The 24,762-nt window shown below is 42.7% G+C and overlaps 2 protein-coding genes across 7 annotated transcripts in view; one reads left to right on the plus strand and one right to left on the minus strand.

Annotated features, from left to right (window-relative positions):
- Window positions 1–647: 647 nt before the first annotated feature.
- Window positions 648–21,877, minus strand: RARS2 (arginyl-tRNA synthetase 2, mitochondrial). 2 transcript variants are annotated; one of them, XM_033143378.1, is made up of 20 exons: window positions 21,782–21,877; window positions 21,373–21,446; window positions 20,651–20,756; window positions 18,817–18,900; window positions 17,202–17,299; window positions 16,093–16,148; window positions 14,794–14,877; window positions 14,532–14,608; window positions 13,685–13,843; window positions 13,373–13,479; window positions 11,280–11,366; window positions 10,530–10,590; window positions 9,903–9,979; window positions 9,258–9,382; window positions 8,764–8,831; window positions 8,567–8,676; window positions 8,174–8,272; window positions 5,629–5,703; window positions 2,893–2,956; window positions 648–1,188 (listed from the first exon to the last, which is right to left on the minus strand). In XM_033143378.1, exons 1-20 carry the CDS (start codon window positions 21,818–21,820, stop codon window positions 1,102–1,104), a joined length of 1,737 nt encoding a protein of 578 aa, XP_032999269.1. In that variant the 5' UTR covers window positions 21,821–21,877; the 3' UTR covers window positions 648–1,101. The 2 variants fall into 2 exon arrangements, with proteins under 2 accessions (XP_032999269.1, XP_032999270.1); XM_033143379.1 differs by lacking the exon at window positions 21,373–21,446 and having other exon boundaries at window positions 21,782–21,859.
- Window positions 21,878–22,060: 183 nt separating this feature from the next.
- The window catches only part of ORC3 (origin recognition complex subunit 3), a 33,906-nt gene continuing 31,204 nt past the window's right edge, over window positions 22,061–24,762 (plus strand). For 2 of the 5 annotated variants that reach the window (XM_033143383.1, XM_033143384.1), the window contains exons 1-2: window positions 22,061–22,186; window positions 23,586–23,637. In XM_033143383.1, the coding sequence (XP_032999274.1) occupies window positions 22,163–22,186; window positions 23,586–23,637 (76 nt within the window). In that variant the 5' untranslated portion in view covers window positions 22,061–22,162. Of the gene's footprint in view, window positions 22,187–22,619; window positions 22,679–23,585; window positions 23,638–24,762 lie in introns of those variants that run through there. The other 3 variants (XM_033143387.1, XM_033143385.1, XM_033143386.1) reach the window with 3 other exon arrangements.

Genomic DNA, 24,762 nt, shown 5'->3' on the forward strand with positions numbered 1-24,762 from the left:
ATTTTGTACAATACTTATGCTTTCGATGCACATCTAATATTCTGAAAGTGCTAAATAATTTTTGTGCAAGTTAGGTAGTGCAGAGGCCATCTGGGTTTGAGCCCTTTGTTCTTGCATCGAATAAAACGTAATGGGGGTGGGACAATCACTATATTTAATGCTACTTAGATGTACAGTTATTCATTTTTGTCAACTTAATCCAACACTGAAATTTATGAAGGCCAGGTGTTCTGATTTAGCTTTTCTGCAGCTTTGTAAAGATGTAAGGTTGATAATTAAACAATTAGGAGTGTGTAAGCTTCTCAGGTGGAGAAACTAAGGTTGCCATGTCTACAATTCAGGACCTCCTTTCCAATCTACTCTATGGTGCTAGAATCTTAATTTTTACCTTGACATTCATACAGCAAACTTGTGTTCCTTGGGTTATGCTATAAATCCTTTTTGTTCTGTGCAAGTAGTCTTATCGCGGTAGTTCTTGTCCAGTGATGCAAGATGGATCGTACAGGGACATGAGGGCTGCTCCTAGACCTTCTCTGTGGCAGACTGCCCAACTCTGCTCTGCTTGAATCAATGTCCTATCAGCAGCTAGGCACTTATTTCATTTCTTGGCTCTGTTGGGCACTTAAAACAAAAAAGATGGAAAGGTCTTTAGATTTTAAAATGTTTTATTGTGCACAAGGTGAATAATCACAGTGCACTGAACTTGCTGTAGCTGCATTTGCTTTGGGTTTTTGTTTTTACATTTTACTGTGACATTTGTTTTACAAGGGCAGCAACCTCCTCCCCATGACATATTTTGAAGAAAGAGGTGAGACTGAAAGGACTAGCTCCTCTCATAAGAATAATACAATGGCAAAAGGGATCTGTTCTTCAGTGGCTAATGCTGTGTGTGTCCAATGATCTCATCTCTAAGTACTGCTAGACTACAACTCCTTTAATCTCTGATCCACTGTCGGGGGTTGGTGGGAGTCCAAAGACATCTTAAAAGTCCACATGTTTCCCACCTCTAGTCCAGGCAATATATAGAGAAGCAAGGACAGAATAACAGCTAGTCTTCAGCACTTGTATAGTTTAGAATATGCAGTGCAGGAGATCTTCTCTTTACATTTTATTGACAGGTGTGATTCCTAGAAGCTTCATTCCATTAGCCAGTACGGAGCGAACTGCCTGGAACAAACAGAGCCTTGACTGGAAAAAATAAAAGGTGGGGAAGAGGAGGACACTAATCAATTTTTATCCTTAGCTCCCTTGAACAAAATTAATTCAGTAAATCTTGAATGTTTTGTGCATGTTCAACCATAGCAGAGTTACAAACTACTAAAGAATAAAAACAAATGTTAAGATGGCCACTTTGCACCAACAGCCGTTTCTTCCAGAGTTTAATCCTAGTAATGCAGAAAGTCTGCTATTATCTGTTTCACAGACACACGCCTATATTTGTATCCTTGTTCCCCATGCATAGTAAGAAGTAGGTTTTCAGCTGAACATTACCTCTCTGCAGTTAATGTAGCAGCAAATACACTATGAAATGTATGTGAAGTACATATGCATGCACACACCCTGACTATGGAAATGCTGCATGGAAGACATGCTCATGCATAGTGATGAAGTCTTAATCTAAAATTACAAAACATGAAGCGGTCCTAATACACTTAGCTCATCCTTCCCCAAGCTGGTGCCATGCAGGCGTTTTGGACTATCGCTTCTATGCACCCCTGCCAGTAATACATGGTCTATGGCACCAGGAAGAAAAAAGTGAAAAATACTTGTTTCAGGACAATTACCTATTGCTGAAATACAGTACAAGGATATCCTACATCCTGCCTCGCCTATATCAGTAAATATACCAAAGGCAATGTGTTTCTATGTTTCACAAATAAAGGTGGACAGAAGGCTCTAGTGGGTGCTGTCAAGTTAAAGACAGATGACGGGAAGAATTTACCACATATATTGGAATAGTTTCTTTTCAGCACAGTTGCAAGAAATTTACCTGGCAGGTTAAATCTGCTCAAGTTTGTGATTAATTAATTTGCCCCGAGTAACAGTGCAAACCCTATTATGTGTCCACTCATGTCTTTTGAGTACAATGGAACGTAGGCTACTGCAAGCAGTTGTGTGTAGTACTGCAGCCTAAACTGATTTATTTAGACTGCAACCTTATGCACGATATTTGGGAGTAAGTCCTACTGAGCTCACTGAGGCTTCTGAGTAGGTATATAAGGTTGTGCTGTTAAGCCTGCAGCTGTATTTTTTGTTGATTAAGCAACCGGAGCTTAATTTAAAATCAGGTGAACTCAAACATTAGTGCCACACCTTTTTTGTCTAACGCTGTTTTGATTTGGTGCACTGCCTTGGTGTGTTGCCAAAATAGGGAATAAAGACAAGCAGAAAATAGTCTTTTCCAACAAGGATTGGTAGAGTTTATTAACTCGCTAACCCCCGTTTGTATCATTTTCTCAGAAGAAAACAAAACAAAACCACACCAAACAGCTTTTCACTCTGCCTCTGTTTAGAACAGTTCACATATCTACAGTATAGGTAGTATTTTGAGGGGCACTACAAGGGGGGAAGTGGGTAGATTTATTCTCTCTGGCTACACAAAGCCTGAGAAAGCTGAAGTCTAACCAAAATGGGAAAGATTCTCCACACTAAGGAGAAGGCCTAAAGCGACATTTGGCAATTCCAGAAGATCGCTTATTTAAGCAATGTATCTCCTCTTCCCCACAATTATTAGTATGGGGCAGGAATACATTTTAAGCTAAACCACAAAATTTATGTACTTATTTCATATATATACCCCACCCTTCAGCAGACTGCCAGAATGGACTTCTTTGCATGTTACACATCTCAGGAGCAACACATTCTATTCAAATAGCATCTATTTTACTTTACCTCTGCTAGTTCCGGAACACTGCCTTTCACAGGTAGCATTTTGTGAGCCACAGCTGCTAAGTGACTGAAACAGAAAAGTGATATGAAACAATCTCTCTAAAACCCTCGGTACACATCTAAACTCAGTGGCATTTGCTAGCGATGTGCAATGAACCCAAGATTTGCATTATATCTAGCATTTTTAAGCAAACCAATCTGTTTTGGATCAGCTGTGTGTTGTTCTGATTCAATTCCATTTGGGGGCCCCAAATCTAATCTGTTGGATATGAAACTCTGTTTTATCCACCTCCCCAATCACTATAATGGGGAATCTATAAACTGCTATAACTTTTATTTACTCCTCACGTATAAGTGAATGACATTTGCAAGCAAATGACCCCTCAGAGTGGATTAAACCTAACAAATGGATCAGGCATCGTGGAAATTAATGGATTTCCATGCAGGGAACCTTTGTTGTTACTTTTTTTAAAAAAGTTTGAAACTTTTTCATTCTCTGCCAGAATTTCAAACCTAGTTGCTCCTACTTGAGAGGGATAAAGTCTGCCAAATTTCCAAAAGAGTGATAATGCAGTTCTCCTGTAAAGGTGGAAGTAACCATTTTGGAGTGGAAAAACAGACATCTTAATCCCTTCTTTATTTTTTATTTTTTTTTGCGGAGGAAGCAATTACCGGTAGTTTGAAAACTGGGTACACAAGAAAGTTGCCCCTGGATAAGAAACTTGTCAGAGTTCAAACAAACAGATCCAGGGGCTATTCTGCCAGGTGATCTGACTTTTGCAAGCCACCCCAATTTGCCTAACTCTGGCACTTGCATGCTGCTCTCGTAGCACAAACTCGGAGAAAACACTATCCAGGTATTTACTTTGACATCCCTCCCTCAAATCATGGTGGTTGGAGTCCACTGTGAAAATAATCAACTCTGTTTTAAAAGCTAGACCTGTCCATTCGAGCTCTGGGCATTTCCCCAGTCAGGTTGGTTTCTGTTTCTCTGAAAATAAAAGGGGTTGCAGGTGGGGGAAGGGATGAGCGTTTAATGAATGAGTGGGAAAACGAAAGCAACAGAGTTGCTCGGAAGGCTGGGCACCCCCTGGTCCATCACAATAGGCCTTGTCAATTGTGTGATCCAACTTGGTGATGCGAAAGACTACCCCCGACCACCCCTATTTACCTTGCCATTCAGCTTTGTTACCAATGAAGTTTACTTAAGAGCAGGTTGAGTAACCACAGTTCTGTAACACAAGGGTTACCAACAAACAGAGAAACCACCACGGCTTGGATCCTTCTGCCAGTGGAAGAGTCATTTTCTGAACTATTAAGATGAGCGTTGTGTGAGAAGCGATTCCTCCCAAACCGGAAGAGTTTCTCCCGTTTGCACACATTGTCCTCAATACTTTTTTTTTATAGCCCACTGGAATTTGATAATTTATTCACCATGTTTCTCATACTGTAATATGGAGGGAGCAGGTAGAACCTGTGGCTTCCCAGAGGTTGCTGGACTCCTAAGCTCACATAAGTTCCAGGCAGAATGGCTAATGGCCAGTTGGGAGTCCAGAAAATTCTGGAAGGCCACAGGTTCCTCAGCCCTGATTTAACGCCATCCCCAGGGCACTGCAAACCTTCACTGGAAGAACTATTGCCTTGCCACACTTGCACAGGAATGCACTCAAATAATACCACCAATACATTTTTTATTTTAAAAAGAAAATTATACTTGTGGCTCTCTGGATCCACAAGGAGTAATCAGCAAGCTTGGAAATACCTTTGCTCTTGTTTTTAAAGGAGGGAAACCTTTGCTGATGTAAAAAAAAAAAAAAAAAACCCCACAACCTTAGGGGGCACAAAACCGGGTTGGGAGCGCCTCAACACAGCCACCATTGACTGAACATGCTCAATGGCCATAAAATACCGTTGCGGGGAGGGAATAGAAAAACCAGACTATGGAGGAGCATTCTGGGAAATGGAAGGACACCATCACACATTTGTTTGCAGATCCCACAGTTAAAGTTATTACTCATACAATGGCACGAAACAGTCACTAATGGATAGTGCTAGCCCTCCTGCAGAAGTTGTACATGAAGAGCCTGCTAATACTTGTGCAATATATTGAAGAGACTTCTGCAGTCTTCCCCTCACCCCCATAAAAGTAAATAAGCTCGAAATATCACGAACATTTCAGTTCTATTGACACTTTGCACTGTTGGCCTCAGTCACTGGACTGAAATCAGTTCATGAGGCGCCTCGGGGCAAAATGTCTATCAGACTCAGATGATGGACTTAACAAACCATTAAAAGTAACTGGTTTTTCTAGTTGAGGCAGATTCAAATGCTATGAACATGTACAGGGTTTCCTGGAACAGTGTGCCAGAAAGAAAGGGGTGGCTCATTAAGGCTGGGAAATGAAATAACACTTGACAGAAGGCACATTTCAAAGTTTTCAAGCCTGATTCACAGAATGCACTCTCTTATGAGGCTTATTATTATTGGAAATGCAGTATTAACATGTGAAGCAATGCTCAAATGTTCAATCTAAAGAAGTTCATTCTTCAGTGAACTACAAGTTTAGGTTCTAGGTACAGATTTAGCTCTAAATAAAGCCTAAACTTCCTCCAGTTTGGAATGAGGGTCTGTGAATCTAACTACATCAAACTACTCATTATCAAGCCTGATTTTAAAAAAAAATTAAGTAGGTTGAATTCTTTTCAAAGGGTAAGACATTTCTCTCACCCACTCACCTACCTTAGTTTAAGGAGATAGGCAACAATATGCCTGGGCTGGAGATCTTGAGAAGACTTGTAAAGAATCTCATCATACCTGAAGAGAAATAAATAGAATAGCTGACACATACTTCAGAATCTGATCATAGCTAGGATACGCCCAGGTCACATCTATATTCCCATACTTATTCTCATTTAACACTAATGGGTCACCTGTGATTTTCTAAGTGATGTAGGTATATTAAAGGATGAGGTAGCCTGTGCCTGGAGTCTCACAATCTAATAGACATGATGCACAGTCTGAAGAGTATAGTATAGTATAGTATAGTATAGTATAGTATAGTATAGTACAGTGGTACCCCGCAAGACGAAATTAATTCGTTCCGCAAGACTTTTCGTCTTGCGGAAATTTCGTCTTGCGAGGCACCGTTTCCCATAGGAACGCATTAAAATTTAATTAATGCGTTCCTATGGGGAAAAAAGTCCGGGGGCCCCTTCCGACCGTCACCGGAGCCTCGCCGCGCCGTGTTTTAAAGCTACAGGGAGCGAACAGCAGCACTGCTGTTCGCTCCTTGCAGCTTTAAAACGTGGCGCGATGAGGCTCCAGTGGGGAGAGGCGGCGTCGGATCGCGCACGGCCATCCAAAATGGCGGCGCGATCCCACTCCGCCCCCCCGCGCACCGGAGCCTCGCCGCGCCGTGTTTTAAAGCTGCAGGGAGCCAACAGCAGCACTCCTGTTCGCTCCCTGCAGCTTTAAAACGCGGTGCCGCGCCATTACAGGGAGCTGTAAAGGCTTACCTTTTTCTCCGGTCGGGAGGGGTGTTGTGCATCGCATCCATCTTGGATCGACTGTGCATGTCTGGAGATCGCAGACATGCACAGTCGATCCAAGATGGATCGGGTCCATCTTGGATCGACTGTGCATGTCTGGAGATCGCAGACATGCACAGTCGATCCAAGATGGACGCGATGCACAACACCCCTCCCGACCGGAGAAAAAGGTAAGCCTTTACAGCTCCCTGTAATGGCGCGGCACCGCGTTTTAAAGCTGCAGGGAGCGAACAGGAGTGCTGCTGTTGGCTCCCTGCAGCTTTAAAACACGGCGCGACGAGGCTCCGGTGCGCGGGGGGGCGGAGTGGGATCGCGCCGCCATTTTGGATGGCCGTGCGCGATCCGACGCCGCCCCCCCGCGCACCGGATCCGCGTCGCGCCGCGTTTTAAAGCTGCAAGGAGCGAACAGCAGCACTCCCTGCAGCTTTAAAACACGGCGGGGCAAGGCTCCGGGGGGGCGGGGGGGATCGCGCCGCCATTTTGGATGGCCGTGCGCGATCCGACGCCGCCCCCCGCGCACCGGATCCGCGTCGCGCAGCGTTTTAAAGCTGCAAGGAGCGAACAGCAGCACTCCCTGCAGCTTTAAAACACGGCGGGGCGAGGATCCGGTGCTTACAGTGGTACCTCGCCAGACGAATTCGTCTTGCGAAAAAGAGCCATAGACGAATTCGTCTCGCGAGTCAACTAAAAACTCGCAAAACCCTTTCGTTTTGCGAGTTTTTCGTTGTGCGAGGCATTCGTCTTGCGGGGTACCACTGTATAGTATAGTATAGTATAGTATAGTATAGTATAGTATAGTATAGTATAGTATAGTACAGTACAGTACAGTACAGTATTAGTCCTATCACCTTCCTACACTGGCCACCAAGCTATTTCCCTCCGGAGTTGGAGAGTGGTGCCTCTCTGAGGCCAATTTGCCTCTTTCTGGTGTTATTTATGAATTTGCCTCTCCAGTCAAAAATGCCTGAGGTTATATAAAATTTAAAAAAACATCTCCAAAACTAGGTTTGCAGTCACGGCAAATCACAAGTTAATCATGAATCATCAAGGAAACCCTGGCTCATTTCTAAAAAAAATAAACAAAATAAAATAAAAATGTTTTGTTTTCAAGCTGTTGGGTTTACACAAAACAGAAAGCCATAATTAAACTAAAGTTTATATGCCAACAATACCGTATTTTCCGGCGTATAAGACAACCCCCAACTTTTCCAGTTAAAATATAGAGTTTGAGATATACTCGACCACAGATTCTCCACCTGGCGTATAAGACGACCCCCGACTTTTGAGAAGATTTTCCTGGATTAAAAAGTAGTCTTATACGCCAGAATATACAGTAATTACAGTGGTACCCCTGGGTTACGCACACCCCGTGTAGCGGACGTTCGAGTTGCGAATGCCTGCAACCCGGAAGTGTTTCCTGAGCGTGTGCGAACCCCAAATGCGCAGAAGCGCTCAAATTGCACTTCTTCTGGGGTTTTTCCCCCCCTGTGCATTTGTGATATGCATGCCCGCGTTACGTACCACGCCCCGGAATGGATCGCGTATGTAACCCGGGGTACCACTGTACTTCCGATCATGGCAGTAAAGAAATCATGCTGGGCAGCGTTCACACATAACAATAAGCTTTGGTTTAATAAAACAATGGAGCCATTGTATCTAATGGGACTTCAGCTCTCAATTAAGCAAGCAACTAAGTGAACGAGCAAGCAGAAGTTTGCAACCTATATCCTGAATACCTGAGAAGGTGCTGAAGTAGCGAAATAGCCTGTGGATCTTGTAGGCATGCAGCGTTAACGCAAGACGCCTGACGGACTGCTCCACACATCTCTTCTAAACTGGGTGGAGAAAAAGACAACAGCGTCAGAAATATTAAGCATCTAAAATGTGTACGCAATTTTACTGATGGAAAAGAGCCACATTGCCTTTTCGCGAATATTTTCATCGTACTCAACAGAACAGTTTTGCTAAAACCGAACAAAAAGCACTTGAAGAGATTGGGAATCCTAAATGCCAAGATTAAGAAACAGTGGCTGGGATCTAAAGAGTTGTTTTAGTTGTGGCCCAGGCTTTGGGTTGGCCCCCTGAGGACCCTGCCCCAGACTCTCGCCATTTTCAACTGCACCTCTTACCTGTGCAGTCTGGCGTGTGTGTACTGCAGGAAGACACCAGTATCACCTCGGCTTTGGAGAATACGATCCCAGCTGAACTGATAATCAGATAACAGGAGGCCCCTGAAGTCCTGAAATGGTAAGTTATTCAAGCATCTTGTAAACCCTGACAGCATCACTTTACATTTTCTCATGAAAGGATGACAGCATCAACAGACCTGAATGATAAATGCTGCGAGCCCAATCCTTTCAGCTGTCTCAAGAGGGTTGTCCAGTTCTTTGGTTGCTAATTGGATAACAAAAGGTTTGGGGGGGGGGGAAGAGTGTCAATGGCTGCATTTCAATGTCACACTAAACTGTGGATTGGCGAAGCATATATGAGCCTAGCGTTCTCCTGGGCTTGCAGATTCCTTGCAAACTCCCTTATGCTCCTCCTGCTTAAGTAGCAGGAGGAGTTCACAAGTTTTCACATCTGTTTTTGGTTAACCGCAGGTCACTGTGCCATCTGAACTGGCACACTGGTCAATGCCTATAGGGAATTTTAACAAGTCAGATTAGAAACCAGGGTTTGAAGTTGTCTTGTTTGAAACTAATTGTAGCTAATGTTAAGCACCATTTGTTGGGCTTGGAGGACACAACAAAAATGCTACGGCCAGGCAGGCATTTCCATCTGCACAAGTATTACGTTAATAAGAGAAACAGATCAGCTAACTTTTTGCAGAAGCACTTTGTTCTATCACCATGGAGCGAGCTTCATCCAAAACATCGTCAAGGAAAACCACTTCTCCTTTCCGAGTCCTCATTCCTTGAACTCTTCCAAAGGGCACATGCTGGCACCTACAGGAAGACAGGGGACCAGAAACTTCACCTTAAGGGGGGGGTGGGGAGTGGCATTTTCCAAGGTGCATAAACTAGAAATGTTATTCCTTCTGAACAGAAATAATGTCAGTGCATTTTGGGATTCACAACTGTGCTTAGAAAGAAATTACTTTGTAGTTCTCAATATCTGGGCACATGTACAAACATGAGGTGGAGGAGAAGGGAGATCATTCTTTCTGGCAAGCATAAATGCTTGCACTGACTGAGCAATCAAAAGAATCCAACACTGAATTCCTCCAATAGGGCACCTTCAAAGCCTTAGTATGCCATATATATAAGGGTTGCCATATATTTTAAAAATCGAAAATCTGGATAGAAATATTGTTGAGCTTTTACTAGCAACAGGGACTGCCCTATGTCCAGATTTCCCTGGGCATTTCAGCAATTTCTGCCTGGACGCTACTTAAAGGGCTGAATATAGGATGTATGGCAACCCTGCTATAGATATATAGATATAGATAGGGAAGTACACATTTACCTTTCTACCCATTGGTAACCCATTAATTTTAGTATCTGGAAGACCTGTTGAAAATGAGGGATCTGGCTTTTATCTGTCTTGGGAAAAGGGAAAAAAAGGAAAGAATCATTAAATGTACATTCAAACAGACACACAAGTGGAAATGTTCATATCCAAGGAAGGACAAATAATGGGGATGAAATGAGTATGAAACTTGTGTATGTGAGAACATGATCTTCTAACATAACCTTTGGGAAAGCACTCTCAGGTATGCGAGATCAAACTTGACGGAAAGATCCAGTTTTGAGACCAACACCCATCTCCAAAAGTGTCAGAAAAACTCCACCCTCACAACTTTGGAAGCTTGTCACCTTTTTATTTGTTGAGGCCACAGGCTGTACCAGAGATTCTGGGCTGTAGCCAATGGCGTCCCTCCACTGATGGAAAGCTCTGATCTAACGGAAGCTTCCATCCTTGCCCCGCAAGCTGATCTCACCCCAGCACTATATCTACTTTCATTTATCTTTCCTTTTGCTGCTGCCAAAGTCAGTGGGGTTTGAGGGCCAAGTCAGAATTATGTGTTTGATGGGCTGGGGAGGTAGCCAGCCCTGCTCTACACCCACCAGTCTTCAGGACAGTCAGACTTACCACATATATCATAGTGTCAGGATTCCTTTTTTCCACTCTGTCTATAGCAGCAGCAAGATCTCTGGAAAAGAAACGCAAATACAGTCGTACCTCGGTAGTCGAACGGAATCCGTTCCGGAAGTCCGTTCGACTTCCAAAATGTTCAGAAACCAAAGCGCGGCTTCTGATTGGCTGCAGGAAACTCCTGCAGCCAACTGGAAGCCGCAGAATCCCTGTCAGATGTTCAGCTTCCAAAAATAGTTTGCAAACCAGAACACTCACTTCTGGGTTTGTGGCGTTCGGGAGCCAAAATGTAAACTAAGCTGTTCGAAAACCAAGGTAAAACTAGAAGACCAAACAAAACTTTCCAAAATTAAACAAACTTTTACTTACTCATTTTTAATCCTTTTGCAATTATGATTTGCCACTGGTCAATATTCTGTCATGTCCGTCTAACAGAGGATAAGGCCGGCTGCAACTCTATACTGAGAAGCATCTCACCAGGTAGGCTGCAGCCCCATTTAACTCAACAGGTCTTACTTTGGAGTAGATATGTATAGGATTGCTCTGTAATAGCATCAGAATGCTGGGCCATTTCTGCAGCAGCACCTAGGTTATAAAACTCCTTTTTTATTTATTTCACAGAGCTTTTAGTGTGGGTGACAGTTCTTGGTGTGTGTGTTTTTTTTTGGCCAAATTCTTTTATGCTTTTGTTTTTATTGTATTATTAAAGTTACTGCTAAACAAACAGGCAAAAAGAATAATACCTGCCTCGTTAGGTAGAGTGAGGTTCCATCACTCCGCATTACAGCAGAACGGTCCCCCTTTTCGGACAGGTAAACTACTCCTGTTCCTTCTCTAGAAAAATGGAGAAACAGAAACCAATGAAGCAATCATATGCGACACACAGGTGAATAGTCATAATCTCACAGCGCAATCCTAACCATAGTTTACTCAAAAGTAAGTCCCCTTTAATTCAACGAGGCTTACTCCTAGGTGCATGGGTTAGGACTGCGTTCTTATTGCCAAATACACTGTAATGAATCCAAATAAGAACTCTGGCCTAAAGTTTTAACCAAAAAGCATACGTTTACTCGTAAGTAATTCCAATTGTAATATCAATTCTGCAAAGAATTGCAGTCTTAAACATAAAATAGTTTCATATGGAAATTTTCCTTGAAGTCTTCTTGAGATAGATGTCAAGGCTTCTTAAATACGTGTCAAATGTAGACCAGGGAGACCAGGACAGGGCCCCATTTCGGCATGGATGCCTTCTTCAGCTGGCAATATCAAATAGCACAGAGTACATCAAGTTTCAGAATTAAACATTTTACAAAATCATTATTAAACAACATCAAACGTGTTATATCAGTTTTAAACAAAAAATTTAAACAAAATTTTAAACAAAATTTTAGTGAATGATACTTTAAAATTTTGTTTAAAACTTTGATATAACGCGTTTGATGTTGTTTAATAATGATTTTGTAAAATGTTAAATTCTGAAACTTGATGTACTCTGTGCTATTTGATATTGCCAGCTGAAGAAGGCATCCATGCCGAAACGGGGCCCTGTCCTGGTCTCCCTGGTCTACATTTGACACGTATTTAAGAAGCCTTGACATCTATCTCAAGAAGACTTCAAGGAAAATTTCCATATGAAACTATTTTATGTTTAAGACTGTAATTCTTTGCAGAATTGATATTACAATTGGAATTACTTACGAGTAAACATATGCTTTTTGGTTAAAACTTTAGGCCAGAGTTCTTATTTGGATTCATTACAGTGGGTTAGGACTGCAGCTTGTGATCACATTTCTACAATCATACTTACTTCTTAGTAATACTCTCTCCCCCCACCCTCCAGAATTAAGGTTGTTTTCAAACCAGGGTGATTAAGGCAAGTGAGACTTTTCACAAAAAGGAGGCGATTACTCCCTTTCCTCAGCAACTTTACTGTACCCTCCAGCTCACTGATCACCTATATGGCAAATGTCTATGCTTCTCCCTCTATGAACCAGCCCAGATCCTGTACACCCCACACAAGAGAATTATGGAGGGTGGCCACATGAGAATGGGCCTTTTTGGTGGTGGCCCCCCCATCTATAGAATGCTATTCCCAGGGAGACATGCTTGGTGCACTGTCAGTTTTTAGGAACCAGGATGAGACTTTTCTGTTTACTCGGGTCTTCAATTAATTAATACTGCCCTCTGTGGTGGTGCTGATCTTTAGGACTTTGTTCTCATTAATTCATTGTTAGATGAGCATTTTATGCCTTTTGTATTGTTGGCTTTAAAAGAAAAAAATCATCTCTGGTTTTAAATTGTTTTTATAAGCTGCATTTTTGAGGCTCTGTACCATAAGTGACAGATAAATTAAATAAAAATAATAATGAATTCATCACGTTTACATTAACTTCACCCTTCCCATTCTCACCTGCCTGCAGACTGCCAACCCTAACAACCTAGAGCAAACTTTTCACTTTGTTAAGAATATCAGTATCAATTCAATACATGGTCCTTTCCCGCACAAAGCATGGGTAGGGAAACTGAGGACAGGGGCCAAATGCAGCCCTCTCCACCTCTCCACCTGGCCCTCATAACTCTCCCCAGGCCACACCCCTCTCTGGCCCTGTTTTGCTAACTGCTTGTGCCTGGCTAGAATGTGCACTTGAACATGATAACACCTTCTGCTTGTCTGGATGGAGGACACAGTGGGGTGTGTGAATGGATGCAGAAATCAGCCTACTGTACAAAGATAAAATTTACATTAGTTGTTCTGCCCAAAAAACCCAAAGTTCAGATAAACAGGAGAGGTGAGGGTGGCAGATGGTTCAAAAGCTGTAAACAGAAGAACCTGTTCGTACTCAGTTTTCTTAAGGAGTCCTTTCGCGTCCAGCATCTTTAAGACTTCTTGGCTTTTCTCCTGGTAGAACGATTCTCCAGAATATTCATCAAAGCACACTCCCAGGCGCTGAATGGCCCCCACCAGGACGAAAGGAAAACAGTGTTATCGTGAGACAAAGACAACCTTAATTTCTGTATGTGCGTCATTTTGAATCAAGGTGGCGTGCTGAACTTTTGAAACCATATTGATTTTGTGTGCTTCTTAGAATTCCCAAGCAACGTGAGGCTGTTAGTGATATATAAATACTGAAAAAATGGATCCAAGCTAGCACCTTGTACATCCGGGCATAGTCGTCAATGCTAACGTCTCTAAAATGTTGCCACAATGACACAGCTTGTTCTTCACGTGCCTCCAATTTTCTAAAGAAATCTTGCGCCAGCTTTTTCATGTTTTCCTCCTCTTCTGATGCTTTATTGGCCTGTACATAAACCTAAAGGAAACGAGTGAAAAACACAGGTCAGTATTAACTCGGAGAACTCTCTCCAACTAGGAAAGGGAGATAAGGCAGTGGTGAAGCACAGCTTTATACTGAGATGGTCCCAAGTTCAATCCCTGGTGATCATGACTCGGTGCCAATGATCTCAGGAAGCAGGGAAATATATCTGGCATGAGATCTTGGAGAATTGCCATGCTAAAGGAATGAATGGTTCGAGTCAGTATAAAGGAAGCTCCAAAAGTTCAAGATAAAACAGAGTCTGAATTGTCCAACAAGGTTATCTAGAACTCTGTCAAATAAACAGTATCAGTATTAAAAAGCTATCAGATGCTTGTAGCATTCATTCCACACAGGTGCTCAGTTAAAAGAGGGCATGTCTGTGCTAGAAATTTGTTAATGGTCATTCCATCTTTCCAGAAGATGTATGTCTCCAGAGGAATGGTGGTATAAAATTAAATAAACGTAATGTGAAAATAAACAGTATTTTAAGGCTCACTTACTTTTTAATAAATAACATACTTACTGGTATATACAGTACTGCAATTTCACTTTAAAATAAGCAGTGTACAACAAGCAAACACACACATACACAATTTTAAAACCGCATTTCATTTTCACTCTGATTAACCTCACTCTTTCAGATTAAAACTCTTTCAGACTATTTAACTGTGGATTAACGTACCTCAAAAAGATGCTGCAAAGGATTAGATTTTAGTTTTTCTTCAGAGCCAAACTGCTGGAAGCCAGCTCCCAACAAACCTGTGTTATTGTAACCAATACAGTATTTGTTAACAAAATAACTGCATGAACTGCAAATTAATGGCACAGTATTTTTTTGACTACTTTTCTGCAATAGAATCTTACCAACCTGTTAAGCATATATCAATATATGCACTATACATATCCTGAGTGAGAAAAAGGGGGGGGGGGCGCGGATTACTTACCAAACTGCATGCCCCAATCTCCAAGGTAATTTACTCTTGTAACATGATGTCCCGTTGCTTCTTTGATTTTTGCTATGAAATTTCCTGAAAACAAAACGTGTCAATTATTGATCCCAGCAGCACACTTCATCCTTAAATATTCATTTATATGTAACCCACACTCTGCTTTTGTCCGTGACAGCCAACAGAATTAATGACTCTATAAGGACATGTTCCTGCTGGATCTCTAACAGTCTGAATGTGCTTTTCCAGAAACACTATTTCTTCTGCACATTTAATTCAATGTTAAAGAGCCTCCCTGTTTGCATTACATATGCTTCAGGTTACAGACTCCGCTAACCCAGAAATAACACTTCAGGTTAAGAGATTTGCTTCAGGATAAGAACAGAAATCGTGCTCTGGCGGCGCAGCAGCAGCAGGAGGCCCCATTAGCTAAACTGCTGCTTCAGGTTAAGGACAGTTTCAGGTTAAGAACAGACCTCCGGAACGAATTAAGTACTTAACCAGAGGTACTACTGTACTCCCATGTTACAAATAGGTAAAAAAGGCACAAGGAGGTTAAACTTGAAGGCAATGAACATAACAGCTGAAAAAGAATCTCAAGCATGCCATCCTTGTGCAGCAATAGTTTCTCATTAAACATGCAAACTCAGTGTGATCTCACTGGACTCCATCCGGAGTTGCAATTCTTCCCTAGCTGCACTCAAAAGGAGGTAATGTATCCGTATCTCAAAGTTGTGACCCACCTGTTACTGCATCCTCTTGTGAATTTGTCCCCTCCCCTCTGTGTTGCGTATGGGAAACCAAAGCTGGGAAAACTCATTCTTCCCCACGATACAGAAATTCTCTCTAGTCTATGTCACAAGTTTTTTAGAATAAATGTCTTAACATATATTTTTTTAAGTGCCTCTCTCAATCCTGCCTTGACTGACTTTTCCTACGGCTGACCTTTCATTTTGCTATTGCAGAGAGACTCAAATTCCTTATGAATGCTACATTACAAAGGGACAGAACCACATAGTGCAAGATCAGGATTATTGATTAATTGCCTACTGCCTGTCTCAAGGCAATTCATAAGCAGACCATTAAAAGAGCTAAGAAGTGCCTACAATTATACACACCCACCCCGAAGATAGGTTTAAACAAAATTAACACCCAAGCCTGAGCAGTATTGGAGCCTATTAAGGTGCCAAAGGCAAAGCATCCATACTGTGACACCGCAAGTGATTGGGGGGGGGGAATGGAAACACCCCTTTCAAGCAGGCCAGCCACATGAGCATACAGCATCAGCTATCTTACCTATTATTGTAGAGCGCAAATGACCCACATGAAACTTCTTTGCAATGTTGGGTGAACTGCAAGAAACAACAATGGTTACCATTTGAAGTTTCTTTTCCCCCTTGTCCGTAAAAGGCATGCATGCATGCAGACACACATGCTCAGTCCTCAAAGCACCATCTCTATGCTTACCCCACACAATAAAACATGTAAATGAAAATACGACTGGCATATTCATCCCCCAAAACAACATATTAAAGCAAAAGCAAAGCCAGAGTAGGATCCTGGAAGAAAACCTCATGCCGAAATGCACTGGCAGCTGCTTTTTTGTTACTCGAGAACTAAATGTGCTTTAGCAATTCCTTTTGCACGACAGACTTCTATGTGCGCAACAGAACTTCCCCTTACTCTCCTGCCACCTGTAGTTCCCCACACAGCCTCAAAATGTGCTCCAGAGAGTTGGGGGACCTGCAAGAGCATATTTTAGGGGCACACAAGGGGAGGGGAGGAAGAATTCTCACTGTGCAAGTAGAAAACCGATAGCACTGCAATGGCTACAACCCATTACCTCCAGAGATTTATATGCTAATCCGTAGCTCATTCATATACTCCTCATGCACATGTGTTCTTTCATATATTTTACTGAATAGGAAAATGTTAGTGTCATAGCTGAATTGAGAAGAAGGGAGGATGCAGCAGGCATGCTACAGGAGAGGGTATTTAATATGTTTGAAAACCAGTAAGCATGGAAGCACACAATCCCCTAATAGAATTTAAACTATCAGCTGTCATCTTTGATGAGGTGAGACCACTGAACTACCAGCCTACATAGATCAAGCCAGATATTTCCTAGGCCACAGTGGGACACAAACCAGAGCAATCATTTTGGAGAAAGGAGCAAGAAGATGACTAAAAAAACTGAGTCGAGCATTATAGTGCATGGAAATGAAAGAAGCAAACAAAACCAGACTTAGTCCAATGAATCTATGTTGGTCCATAGCCAAATATATTTGTGTAACCAGACTGCAGACTCCCAAGGCATCCAAAGTATTTTAGAAATATGCTTCAAAGTAACTGACGCTGTAATCTGCATTGAGTAAACATGTACATGATTGCGCCTATGAACTCACCTAAACTCAATCAGAATTTTTCTTTTTGGCAATCCTGAGAAAAGTTCACTGTTTATCCCATACTTGGGGCCATCCTCAAACACTTGCTGCAACACTGTCTTAGAAGGCAAAATATGTATACAAAGAAAGGCATTCATCAATAATGAAGAATTTCAGAAACAGGTTGATATCCCTTTCACAAAAAAGCAATCAGTTCCACCTGAAAGTAAACTTCAAGCATGGTAGTATAAACCATCAAGCACACATATCCCACTTACAGTTCTAACCTCAGCAGCAGCTAACTTCAGAACTTCAACTCACCACTTGACACTAGTATTGTCAAACTGTCCTTTTCCTGCCATTTGTCTTCCCTCATGTATCCTGTCTTCTTGGCTTGTAAGCCCGAGGTTTGCCATCAATTTAGTAGGATTGGTGTGAGGTGCTTTGGGAGACAATACTTGTCTGAAAATGGGATCTAGGCCCAATTGCTGCACCAACCCCAGGCTGGGAAAGCGTCCTGCCCCTGGTCAGCAGTCTCAACAGGGCTGTGCATGTGGCTGAGACCCTGCTGTTCTGTAAAGCTCTGCGGGGCAGTAGCCAAGTTAAGATCACATGCTTACCTTGGAACTCAATGGGCCTAACTTCCAAGCAGACACATACAGGATTGCACAATAAAAGGAGCGGTTGGTTCTCACTTGTGTTCCACAGAGTGTGTGATCCGCTACCCAGAGAATTGCTGATTCTCAGAATTCTACTATCTATGCTCATGCTTTGCATGTCTTGAAATCAAGCCTGCTCATTTTAATATATGAGGCCAGAGTTCCAGCAGCTTTGAATCTCCAAGCATCTGTGACACCACATGATGTCATCAAACAACTGTGGTGGGCTTGGAAGACTGGCAGCAGCCAGAGCTTACTTCGGATTCTGCCTTCCGGTTCAGTTTCCTGTGCCCTCCCTTGGTGAACTGGGAAAGGCAGTTTCTTTTGCAGCATATTTCAGTGCTTCAGTCATTAAACACCTCATTCAAATCAACAATGTTAACTAAATTTCTGTTTCCCCAGCTTTTAGCTTAGTAAAATGAAAACCAAATGGGACTGTTGTGGTTTTAAGTTTGTTGTGTTAGTTGTATGCTTCATTCCCCCCCCCCCCCCAGTTTTTATTGTATTTCAGTTGTTTTTATTTTGTTACCTGCCATGGAACAAACATTTATGTAAATAAAGACTGTAGCCGTCAACACACTAGGTATTAACCCCCACTGAAAATAATAATAATAATAATAATAATAATAATAAACATTTATATCCCAACTTTCCTCAAGGCGATATACAGTTCTCCTCCTCCTTTTATCCTCACAACAACCTTGTGAAGTAGGCTAGGCTGAAGGTGCAGTGATTGACCCAAAATTACCTAGTGAGCTTCATGGCTGAGTGGGGATTAGAACTCTGGTCTCCCAGAGTTGTCAAACTGCTACACCACACTGGCTCTCATAATGGGACTTACTTCTAAAAATACATGTATACGTTTACAATCTAAATGCTCTAGGATAGTATCCACACTGCAACCATAAGCCTTGATTTAGATTTCCCCCCATTTATATCTGATAGCATTTTCACTGCTTATATATATTGGGTCTTACCTTTGCTAATAATTCTCGATTTATTGTGAAGTTTACTGTTCCTTCACCTGTGCTGATTTCACTCACCACTGGATCACATTTTAACTAAAATGAAAACACATTGACAACAGTGGATTACACAATCAATGAGTGGCACAGTTGACGTTTTGTTATCAGCATTATCCCATTGAGGTAGATCTTAATTATATTTTGAGAGATTTCAGAACTACTTTGTCTTCCACTACTGCTGAATGAGAACGGCATGTCCTTTACACAATTAACAATGCGAACACTACCAGCAGATGGTGCTTTTTGGCACCCATTACATGTCACTTGCTAATGAGCCTTACAATTAAAAGTTTAGATTTCCGACCTGACATAGAATTTGTGTAAGTTGTTTAAGCTATACATGTTAAAACATGTAACACACACACACACACACACACACACACACACACACACACAGTTAGCAGCTTAGGGCCCCACAGTTAACACACACAGTACAAGAATGTTCAGGAGTAGTGCATTAGTAAAGCGACTGCTTTCCATATTACAATTTTATATAAAAATTGGTGATCCTAAAACCTTTGTAGAGTGCTGTCTAGAAGACAGTCATTGATGTTAACATGGAACAGGCAGATGTAATCTGAGGTGCATGAGTTGTGGGGTTGCAGTATCCCACACCTGATCATTTGCAACCTACAAAGGTGAAGGCAAGCAACCATTTTCCTGCCCACTCCCCATATGTGTGCAGTAGAAGCAGAAGGAGGAAAAGAGAACACAGGAATCAGCCTTTAGGCCAGAGGTTTCCAACCTTTTTGAGTCCATGGATCCCTTGACCAACTATATTCTTTCTGCGGCACCCCAGTGGGGCTTAGGAGCGCTGTTATCTCACCCCTTGCCTGCAGAACTGGCAGTCTCTCACCCTTTTCCAAACACCCTCCCTTGTGGAGTGTTCCTTCTGCTTCCTCTCCTCTCTCCTCTCCTTGGGAGTCCTCCAGGCAGCCGCTGCTGCTACCGCCCCTGCCCCAGAGAGGTGCCTCCTCACACTGCCCCACAGCCACCTGGGACGTGTCTGACCAGACTCCATTCCCAACAGCAAGGACTGGATCACTGGACTCCCTCGCCTGCATATTCCAAGGCCACCTCAGCTTCTGGTAACTAGCATCCCCTGACCAGCCCCAGAGAACCATACGCCTGGGGAGCTTATAGCCAGAGCTGCTGCAACAAATAGCCGTGGAAGCCTTTGGGAAGCAGAGAAGTGAGAGGGCATCAGAGGAGGGCGCGGGGGGGGGGGGGAGGAAAGAAGGATGAATGCCAGTGTTGCCCGCAGCACTCCTGACCATCATTCAAAGCACCCCAGGGTGCCACGGCACACTGGTTGAAAACCACTGCTTTAGGCTATATCAGGGACGGACAACCTCTGGCCCCTTTTAACCATTATGTCTATGCTATATAAACAGTCCCAGTCTCTACCTTCCATGCATTCACATACCTATGGTTTATTTATTTTGGTTTTATTTCTGCTTTTGTTCAACCATGATCTATAGCTGTATATGGACTATGTATGTTGTCATTAGATCCTGTTTTGATAATACTATATTGTGCAGGATTTTGTATAGCCTTTTGTGGGGAAATTAATACAAATTGCTGTTTATTTATTTATTTTTAAAAGAAAACCTTTGGCTCTCCAGATGGTTGGACTCCACCTCCCATCAGCCCCAGTCTGTATGGTGAGGAATGATGGATGTTGTTATGCAGCAACATTTGAAGGACCACAAGCTTCCCACCCTGGGGCTATGCTGCCCAGTTTTTAATTGAATAAACACATTACAGTAAGTAGATCTCCGCATACCTTCTTTGCCAGCTTCTGGGCTTCAAGCTGAATATCTGACTTTGAGTAATTGCTGGAGCTAGCATCCAGCACAGAGCTCACAGAGAGTTGGAAATCACATGCCTGCCTAGGGGATGAATAAAAAGAAAAAAGTAATTAAGGGGGAAAGCTTCAGAAGCTTTTTATTTTATTGCTGCATTCTGGCATAAAGACCTTTATTTATTTGCACACTTTACTGAATAATTTATATACAATTACCAAACACAAGGAGTGGTCTTGCAAGACAAATGCATGTTCAGATGTTAAGCATTGTATGCCACCATCCACATGGTATCCAAGCAAACCTGGAAAACCTTTTACATTGCAGATTCGGCTCACACCCACAAGGTATACATTAATCTAAAGCGTTCAGATAATTTCTCCATAGTGGCTGCTGCAACTGTGATGAAAGGGATAATACTGTGCTAGTGTTAATAAATGATAAATTGAGACCATACGGAGTCAAACCCGTCTTCGTCATTGCTCTTATGCTACATATCAAAATAGTTAATGTTTATTTGTACTGGATTTCTTTTGAATACTAAAAGAATTATAACAATTCTATTAAAAGAATTCCTAAATTATAAACAATGGCTAACTGAAATATTAGCAGCATCCTGACTTTCAGTCATCATATTGTCTTACCATGGCAAAGAGATTTTAAGAAATTAAAATAATTAAATATAAATTAGAAATAACTCTACCCTTTTCTTGACACTGGAACAGCATATATTGACTTAATCAAGTTTTCTGGCGGCGTCTCCAGAATATGTGAAAGCTGGATTGGAAACAAATAATCAATATTAGCTAGGACAAAGTCAAGGTGCACGACTTCTGAGACCAACAGTGTCCAGCCCCGCAACTTGCCCATCTTTCACCAGTGTGTGTGTGGGGGGGGGTGTAGCGAGCTGCTATCCTTACAGTTAACTGCTCTCTGCAGTGAACTTAAATGAAGCTTATGCAGCAGCTCCATTCTTCCATCCCAGCAACCTTTCCAGGAACATTGCAGCAAGGAGGAACCAGGAACCAAGGAAAGCGGCCGGGGCAGGGCGAAAGCAGCCCCCGACCCCAAAGGAGGGACACCCTGGCTGCAGAATGAAGGGGGAGCGGTACCTGAGCAGCAATGCTCCTCCGAAAACGACACGCCGCCATGGCGCGCCCTCCACTCCCTGCCGTAGACTCGGCTCTTGGAAGGAGGAGCCACTCGGCTCCCGCCGCCAATCGGATTGTTCCACTTTCTTTCCGGCAGGGCAGGCGCGAACCATTCGTACCCGCCCCCTCCCTTCCTCCCTCTGGCCCGGCTATGGTGGAGTGAGGGAGTCACATGACTGGAAGGGGCACAAACTAGACCGGCTCGTACCATTCTTAGAGAGGGGGGGGGAAGCGTCGCGAAAGGAAGAATACAAATCAGGTCCCGGAAGTGGCGGGAAGGGAGGCTCGAGTCTCGTTCGTGGAGTTTGGCCGCTGCATGTTGAGCGGACTGGAGCCGCAGCTATGAGCACGTGCTCAGTCTCCAAGGTGGGTCAGGATGGGGAGGGTACGCCGCCCCGCCCTCCGCTTCAAAGAAGCGCCCCCCCCCCACACCCACGCGCGCGCCTGGCTATCGCGTCGCCACGCGGAGGGATGGCTGAGCCCCGTAGACGGCAACGGCGGCCGCGGGTGGTTCGCCGCGCGTTCCTCGGGGCATGCGCTTAGGAGACCCGTGAAGCCGTATCCTCGCGCTTTGCCAGTCCATACGTCGCGGCTGTAACGCCTCAGAAGGGGCTGGAGCTGCCAGGGTGGTTGTCAGAGACGCTTCTTCCCCCTTCCTGTTCAGCTGTAATGAAGAAAAAGAAGCGCAGGAGATTATTAGCCTCTTTTGACCACCAAAATGTGGAAGGAGAAAACCGGGAGGAGGGACAGAAATTCCTTTCCCAGTACTGCTAGATCCTTATCCAGAAATATGGCTGTTGTAAAAAGCGCACACATTGCACATGCACTAATACGCCCAACAGGTGGAATATTTGAAAGGTGCAGCATTTTCTCATCTGGAGATGCAGTGAAGGGATGGGAAGCTCCACCTGTTGACTATCTGACAGGCCTACATCAAGTATTTATTATTACTATTATTATTTTTATTATCATTATTATTTATAAATTTATATCCTGCCCTTCACCTGACAATCACGGGGTGGTTTACAACATAAAAACACAAAAATACATAACATAGTAGCAAGCAAAAATAATGCACCCCCCACAGCTTAAAAAGGCCCTAGATCGTTTAATTAGCCAATTAAAAGCAGTAGAGCCTCTCCCTGGTGGGAGTGAGGAAAGATGGCAAGCCAGTTCGCAGAATAGACGATGCCTGCTCTAGCAAAACCAACCACTTGATAGCCAGGTGCTGGCATGGACATCTGTCTGAATCGTCTCCACCTTTTTATGTTTTCATAAATTTACCCTGGTAAGGGTTAGCACTTACCACTTTACTCTGCATATGGATGCAAAGAAGTTTGGCTTGGATAAAGGGAGGAAAGAAAAGGATCAGGGTAAATGTGATTTTCCACATACAAACGCGTACACTGCAAAAATTAACCTGTCGTTTGAAGCTGGGGTTGTTAACCATGATCTGTACCTAAGGTTTGTCCTATGGTTACAGGCTATGGTTAAGGAGGAGAAACCTTAACCATGAACCTAGGTTCAGATGACATGTTAAATCAAACCTTGACTTTTGCTGCTGTGCCATGCTGAGTTAAAAGGATGGGGAGAACCACAGCAATGTGAGCTCTTATCTGATAGCCAGGAAGTTTGGCCAATGCTGATAACCCATAGTTTATCATGACGTGCAAACCAAGCCGTTATATTTTCCTGCCGATCTAGAATTACGGTAAAGTATTCAATAGTTTTAGTGTTCCTTCTTTCCTTCCTTGTTATTCTTTAGGGCTGCTTTGTGTTCAAGCCGGATTCTAAGAAGGCGAAGGCATCTTCAGCAGGTTAGTTGTTGTTGTTGTTCAGTCGTTCAGTCGTGTCCGACTCTTCGTGACCCCATGGACCAGAGCACGCCAGGCACGCCTATCCCTCACTGCCTCTCGCAGTTTGGCCAAACTCACAGTTAGTACACTGGTTAGTCAGCAGGTTAGTACACAATATGTATTATGAAACTCCACTTCCCAACAGTAAATTCAGACCAAATTTATATAATGATGCCATCTTTATTTTCTCCTCTGTTCTGGACATCTTTTGTAGTAAATAAAACATTTCCTCCAGTATCTACAAAATCAAGGTCTTGAGGGATTCTTTTTTAAAGGATCAGGTCATACTGTAAGTTCCAGTAAAATTCTGCACTTGACATTTTCATTGTTTCTAGTGCTGGTATAATATTGAAAAACAGCCACTCTCCTAGCTTTATGCTGTGAATTTATTGACTGCTATGAAGGTCCTTCATATTTTTAAAGGCAAGGATAGTAGGACAGTATGTCTATCTGTTTTCAAGGTAAGTAAAAATGAAATAGTGTTCTTTTGAGTATATGAGGTTGCTTCTTAGATGTCATTTTGCTCCTTTCTTGTTCAGTTCAATCAACTGCAACTTGGCCTTTGACCTTCCTCTCTTGTCTGACCATGGTCAAGTCCATTGTTCATCTTCAGCTTCCCATCATAAACTTGAAATGAGCCATGGGCTCATGGATGGGTGTTGAAAGATTTTTAGCCAACATACGTATGGTCTCATCCTAGGTAAGTCATTTTCTGTGAGTCTCAGTTCCCTATCTATAAATGGAAATAATACAGTGGCTATGCATCGGGAGTAAAGGCAAGCTCACAAGGATGGATGTGCAGCAGCAGTGAAAAGGTGAATTCTTTGCTAGGAAGCATTAGGAACTGAAAATAAAATAGCCAATATCATAATGCCAATATTCAAATCTATGGTGCAGCTACACTTGAACTGTATGTATTTTTAACTGGGGAAAGTCTTTTAAAAATTGAGTTGTTGCTAAAATAATCCAAAGGATTATCACCATTCTTGTATTGATTATTTTTACCTTATCCATATTCTGCAAGATTAGATTTTTTAAAATTGCCCTCCATCATTGGGAACAATACCAAGAAATAAAAAGCAACGT

The sequence above is a fragment of the Lacerta agilis genome, chromosome 3 (genome assembly GCF_009819535.1).
Source record: "Lacerta agilis isolate rLacAgi1 chromosome 3, rLacAgi1.pri, whole genome shotgun sequence".
Classification (NCBI taxonomy): domain Eukaryota; kingdom Metazoa; phylum Chordata; class Lepidosauria; order Squamata; family Lacertidae; genus Lacerta; species Lacerta agilis.